General features: G+C 32.0%; 1 protein-coding gene across 11 annotated transcripts; it reads left to right on the plus strand.

The window, feature by feature from the left end:
• Positions 1-2269: 2269 nt before the first annotated feature.
• Positions 2270-6176, plus strand: LOC145026025 (uncharacterized). 11 transcript variants are annotated; one of them, XR_013674015.1, is made up of 7 exons: positions 2270-2700; positions 2857-2951; positions 3057-3219; positions 3487-3687; positions 3907-4091; positions 4169-4559; positions 5183-6176. XR_013674015.1 is itself a non-coding variant. In XM_078976815.1 (5 exons), the coding sequence occupies exons 3-5, from the start codon at positions 4014-4016 to the stop codon at positions 4493-4495; spliced, it is 318 nt and encodes a 105-aa protein (XP_078832941.1). In that variant the 5' UTR covers positions 2274-2700; positions 2857-2951; positions 3057-4013; the 3' UTR covers positions 4496-4575. The 11 variants fall into 11 exon arrangements, 1 of the variants encoding a protein (XP_078832941.1); XR_013674079.1 differs by adding an exon at positions 3763-3831 and having other exon boundaries at positions 2271-2700; positions 3057-3687; XR_013674037.1 differs by having other exon boundaries at positions 2274-2700; positions 3057-4091; positions 4169-4328; ... (1 more) ...; positions 5183-5231; positions 5364-6176.
• Positions 6177-6431: the final 255 nt, after the last annotated feature.

Raw genomic sequence — 6431 nt, forward strand, 5'->3', positions numbered from 1 at the left:
CAATAATGACATGCTCGGATGGAAAAGGAAGCGGAACTAGCGATTGGAAGCTTGGATCTTGGATTTTGAAGAAAGAAGGATGTTGCTGGACAGCTTGACCCCTCGTCAGTATTTTGGCCATATCTCATGAACCGTAACTCTGATTGATGAGATTCAAAATGTTCTGAAAAGTAGACACAATTTCGGACGACTTTCGTGTTTTGACAAAATGCTAATTCGAAACGTACTCGGCGAGTAGGGTCGATTACTCAGCGAGTTGTATCGAACATTCGCGATTCTGGACGCGCTGACTTGCCGTACACGGGTTTTAAGTGACGGACTCGCCGAGTAGGACACTGGACTCCCTGAGTAGCCTATGTTTTGTGAAAATCTATATAAAGGGACTTTCAGATCGATATCATAGCATGAAGAGAAACCCTAGGAGGCTGAGAAACGATTGGAAGTGCTGCTAGGTCGTGAGGAACTGAAGAATCAACCCTACATTCAATTGTGAAGAGAATCAAGACAATTTTGGTTTATTCTTAGTAACTTTTTGATTTGAATCATGTTTACATACTTTGATTTCGTTTTTTAGTTTATGTTTACTGCAATCATGAGCTAAAAACTTATTCTTCTGTTAGGGTAGACAATTTTGTGAACATGGATTGATTATTTGATTAGGATTAATTTTAATTAGTGATTATGTTTTATTAAGCTTGTTAAAGAGCCTTATGTGTTAACAATAACTATTCTTCTGTTAATAAATTAGTAATTAAGTTTTATGAACATCTCTTAGTTATTAATTTCATATGATTTATTGTGACCACATAGTTGTATGTCTAGGAATAACGAATGTGAAACTAGAATTAACTAGAAGATAGGTAAGTTAATGTGTGAGATTGTTTGATGAACATCAGCAAGAGGTTAATTGAAGGGCCAATTTAATTAACCATTACAAGTCTTATTTAACCCGAATCAATAACTAGGAAATTCGTTAATTTAGACAATTGGCCACTCTTGAGTTAATTTGTTTCCTAAGGATTAGTAATAGCAAACGTGAAACTAATCATCTTAGTCGGTAGCCAATGAAGAATTAATCTGATACATTGAAATCATCCATGGGAACAAATGAGTCGAACCTAAACAGAAGTCCTCTTTATTATTGAATTTAGTTGATTTTTATTTGCTTAGCTCTTAGTTTCTTAGTTTAAGTTTTAGTTAATAATTTAAGTTTCTAATCTTACAAAACTAGAGAAAACCCCCTTTCTATTACTTGTTTTATTCAGATAATATTAGCATCTAGTTTAATTGTTTACCGTTCCCTGTGTTCGATACCCTACTTACTTGAACTAAACTGCTAATCGATAGGTACACTGCCTTTCGTGTGTTTGTCTTTGTGTTTAAGTTAGTAGGATTAAAACTAGTTTGTTTCACACACATCATTTATTATCATAATCAAATTTGTACCCATTATATATATATATATATATATATATATATATATATATATATATATATATATATATATATATATATAATATTTTTGTAAGAATAACATAGTGTGTTTCTACTATTTTTTCCTAACTTTGGGTTTTTAGCAAAACTTTGTATGTAAAAGTTTGCAAGTCTGGAGGTAAAGTTGGTTCATGAGTTTAGCATTTTTGTACAAAAGGTAATAACAAATGTATTTAACCTTTTTGTATTTTAACACAAGTTCTATTGTGTTTTACTTGTACCCCCCCCCCCCCCCCTAATACATAGAAAATCTCGAAAACTGTAGGGGTACGAACTCACCTTGAGTGTGCTCGTGGTTGGATAAAAAGGTGATGGTGAAGATCTTCAAGCTTAGAACACTCAAAGATAGTTGTATCCTATGAGTTTTTAACACATAGTAATCTGTGTAAATTAGATAAACTATCAAGAAAGTGTTGTAAAACACTAGATAATTAAGGAAACTTACAATAATTCTTAAGAATTAACTTGAAGAATAGTTTCATGGGAATGTTTTGTTGATGTTTCCTGGGAGAAAATTCATGAAGTTTGAACTCGTTTTCTTGAAAGAAATGAAGAAGTTTTGAAGCTGCAAGTCAGGATTGTGAGGGATGTTCTTGGCCTTATATATATATATATATATATATATATATATATATATATATCTTTATCTTTACTATATTATTAAGGATATTGCCCATTTCTTGAAAATTAAGAGGTACAACATATATTACAGCATGTACAATAGATTAAGCATTATACGTACTATACTACACGCTACACCGATTATATACTACACCCTAATACAAGGAATCCCTAAACACACTGCCATCTAACTTATTCACATCGACACCACCAAAGATGCCCATTTCCTAACTTCACACGGAAGGCGATGATGAACAGATCAATCAAACCTCTGATTTTTTAGATCTGTAACGGAGACTAATGCTACTCAGCATCTTCGATCCTCAACTAATGGCTATCAATGATCCCGAACACAGAGAGGAGGAAGAAGTCGCTGCTGCTGACGACGAAGACACCGCCGCCTTCGATTTTCACGCTAACAGACGCTCTCAGGTCTCAGCATCGTTGATCCTCAACTATAATGGCTATCAATGATCCCGTACATAAAGAGGAGCAGGAACTAGGGGGTCAACTGATGAGTAGCTAGACGATTCATAATGTTCCAGATCTTATTCATCATTTCAACTGGACAAAAATCCAGACTTGGTAAGCATAAAGACTTTTGTATTCATTCAAATGGTTTGTGTATTTCCTTTTGCCCACTTTTTGTTTGTTATTATTCTTATTGTTGTCTTTACGTTTTCTCTATTTCTATTCTCTTTTATTCTCTGCTTTTTCCTAATAAATTCTTTCAATCGTTAGCATCATCTTCAGTCGGCAACGCCACCAATGACCCACCCCTGGCGCATCCGATGCTCACAGTCGATCCTTCCTATTTCTGTTATTTCATCCATGAGGTAAAAACCATAAATTTTTGTTTGAAGTTTTAATGGCTTGTTTATTCAATTACGATTTCTGAATTTAGGGTATTTTTTCATGTTCCTGATTTGGGTGTTTTTTAGCTTCAAGAAGAAGAATAATCATGCTCATGGAGTACAACCTAGGGTAAACACCCCTATTACAAATTCTTTTTTATTAGAATTCTGTTCTGGTTTCAAGGACCAAAATTGGTTTCTAGGGTTCCGCTTTATCTACCATATTCAAGAGATATCAGTGAAACAAGAGGTATTTTTATTGTATTAGTTTTTAGTTTGATTTTTTTTGTTGCTTTTACATGGATATTATGTTTGAGTCTCAAGTTGGTGAGGATGACACAGTCCGACCTTGGGATAATCTTTTGGGTAAATCCCATGCATTGATATATTGCTTAAATCAAATGATGGGTAACTCTTCTTCTTTTTTATTGCAATTTGACTTGAAATATCTCCAATTGCTAGGAGTTTCATTTTGATATTTGTGCAGTGCAAAAGTTTTAATAATTTTCTATGAAAGGATCATGGGAGCGCCGAATTCTTTGATCCATTAAGGGGGCTATCAACAGAAACCTTGGAGCCAATTGAAAATACGGCAGTTGCAGAAAAACTTCCTGCTACCCAACCAACCTCTCATCTCTCTTCAAAGAAAGAGTGGACATCCTTTAATAAGCTACTAATGAAGAGATTTCATGTCCAAAAAATGATTTCAGTTTCTTCGGTAAGTCTTGTAAACATCATGATACACAGAAATCATAATCAAAACATATGAAAAGTTAAACAATTCTGTTAGTAGATTTTGCAAGGTATAACCTGGATCTTTTTCCACTAAAATTTTCAAGCAAAACCATAAAAGGCAGCAAGGGTATGGTGTATTACTAACATATCTCCGTTTCTACCACCCATACTCCTGGAAGTAACATTTTCTAAATTGTATCAGCAAGTGGAGAACTATCATCAAATATCCAGTCAGATGAATTGAATGATTCTCAAAAGTTGAAGGAATGAGAATTCAAGATTGTTAACCAGCAGGAGTACATTAAACGGATGCATGGACTTAAAGATGAGATCATGCGTTCTTGGCATTCTGATGATCGTGTAACAACCTTAAAGTTGTCAATTAAGGTATCTCCCTTTTTTCTTTATCAACAAAACTATATATAATTTTGTAATTTGGGAATCAAAATTTTGTTGGCTTGCAGGTTGCTAGGCTTCTGATGGACACATCTGTGGCACAATTTTATCCTACAATATTTGTTCTTGGTGCTGATATAATGGACATGCTTGGTGATATGGTATGGGATCGAATTAAACAGAAAGCCGAGTTTGCAGATGATGGAACCAAAATATGCTCTTTATCAAGTTTCTTATCTCATGTTCAGTTTCTGACCCACTAAAATTTATTTTTAGATAGAAATAATCATTTATACAATTATAATATCATTATAGATGACTTTGATGCAAATAGTATATGCTTTGAAGCCAAAAAGGAAGGATCAACAAAGGAGTACTGGAATTTTCATATTTGACATTGTTGATTTTGGTCAAGCCTGTGAAAACAAAGGTTAAAACATACATGTTAAGTCTCTAATGGTGAGTTACCTTTTAAGTTACTATGATTTAAATAATCTTTGGATATAAGATGACATATTTCAGTTGTTATTTGCTTTACAGTTGTTGATTTGGAGGTTTTAAGTAGGAATAGACTTTAATTTTTGAATGATTTGAGTAATTGCCCATCTGTCCTCCTCAACACATACTGCTATGTCAATTTTATGTTGCAAAAGAACTCAATTCCATGGCATCTCGACCATGAGGTTGTCATATATAAATTCCTTTTTGTTTATGGTGTTGTCATTTACTATTAAGAAGTCATTGTCATTTACTGTTAAGACAGTGCTCTATTTTTCTTTTCATAGGTCCAATGACAATAGTTTTTCCTGATATTTATGTTTTTTTAGGAAATTTTCATGACCCAGTTATGTGAACTGGCATCTGGATTTATGAGAATCTTTTTTGATTGTAAATGAATGAGTCTTTTTTCTATTATTACTAGATTGATTTTGGATGGTAACTATTTATTAAATATTAATTTGTCTTTTTTTTTTCTTAAAAGTTTGTGAAAAGAAAAAGCCTTGTTCTGCGTAGAACCATATATGATTTTTTAAGTCAAAGAGAACTAGAATGTTAAAGTTTAATGTTTCATTTTTTTTCAGGTTGTAGCTATGGTGTTACAGATAACAAACCCTTTCAAATGTGCTATAGGTAAGGAGATGAGTTTGAGTTTGTCTTTTAATTGCTCGCTAATATTGAATTTTTTAAAAGGTTTTGTAATTTCAAGTTTTAGATGTGAAAGGTTTAATGTAACAAACCTTTCACCATTTTTTTTCATTTCAGTGGACTTTTATGGCCTTACAACCTTAAGTTACCTGAATTCATAAAGCTTCTTCTATCCTCTCATGTTTACCATCATTTATGAATTTCCATAAAAGTTCTTGTGTAATTTCTTAATTTTTAACCTTATTGATATTATTTTTACTATGTTGAATGTTTTGGTTACATTGAACCATTTACATCTAAAGCTTGAAATTAGTAAGCCTATTATAACACACAAATAAGTGAGGATGATGTTTTAATGAACAAATAGGTAAAGGTACATTTGCTATCATGATTGTTGATTTCTTTGTTACTAGACAGTCAAAACAGTTAATATCTTTGAATTTCAGTCCAAACTAATTTGGGTTTTGGTTAAAACATTAGCTTTAGTTGATGTTAAGATGTGCAATGCATTATCTGCACAAGGTCAGTCAAAGTTAGCTACATACAATACTTTAGAAAATTCGAATTAATTTTGAAGTTTTAAGTTGTTTTTATCTTTTTTCTTTGACTTTTTATCTTTGACTGTATTGAGGTACAATGCTTTTATCTGCACATGGTGAGTCAAAGTTAGGCTATAAATACAAACTCAGAGAAGTTGAATGACGAGATGGGTTGTGAAATAAGAGTGAGGGGGTGTTATCCATTGAAGAAGAAAAAGAGGTTTAACAATAATTAATGAGAAATATGAAAAATGCCATTTTGTCGATTTGTGTTTGTATGTTTCTGTAAGTGTATGTATTTCACAATTAAGATTTTGGCATTAAAAATTTCATTTTCTCAATTACATGTAGTTACACACTTATAGCATTGTTTATATTTAGTATTACGTTAATAAAGAATATGAAAAATAACATTTATTGTTTAGAAAATAACATTCAAACGTTATTGTTCTTTTCCTATCGGTTCCAAGATTGTTAAAATAAATGTAACGTTTCGTAACATTAATAAAACTTAAATGTTTATTTATATTAAATACAACTATAACTTAAGTCATATATATTTTTTATACATACGTCTTTGTGCCTTCAAAAATTATTCATTGATATAAAGAAAACCCATGCGATAATTGAAAATGTTTTATAATAT

The sequence above is a fragment of the Lactuca saligna genome, chromosome 1 (assembly GCF_052625555.1).
Source record: "Lactuca saligna cultivar CGN05327 chromosome 1, ASM5262555v1, whole genome shotgun sequence".
Classification (NCBI taxonomy): Eukaryota; Viridiplantae; Streptophyta; class Magnoliopsida; order Asterales; family Asteraceae; genus Lactuca; species Lactuca saligna.

Coding starts and splice junctions, on each gene's coding strand:
- LOC145026025 (XM_078976815.1), top strand. CDS start 4,014: ATGCATGGACTTAAAGATGAGATCATGCGTTCTTGGCATTCTGATGAT. Junction 4,092..4,168: donor CCTTAAAGTTGTCAATTAAG/GTATCTCCCTTT, acceptor GTTGGCTTGCAG/GTTGCTAGGCTTCTGATGGA. Junction 4,329..4,415: donor CAAAATATGCTCTTTATCAA/GTTTCTTATCTC, acceptor ATATCATTATAG/ATGACTTTGATGCAAATAGT.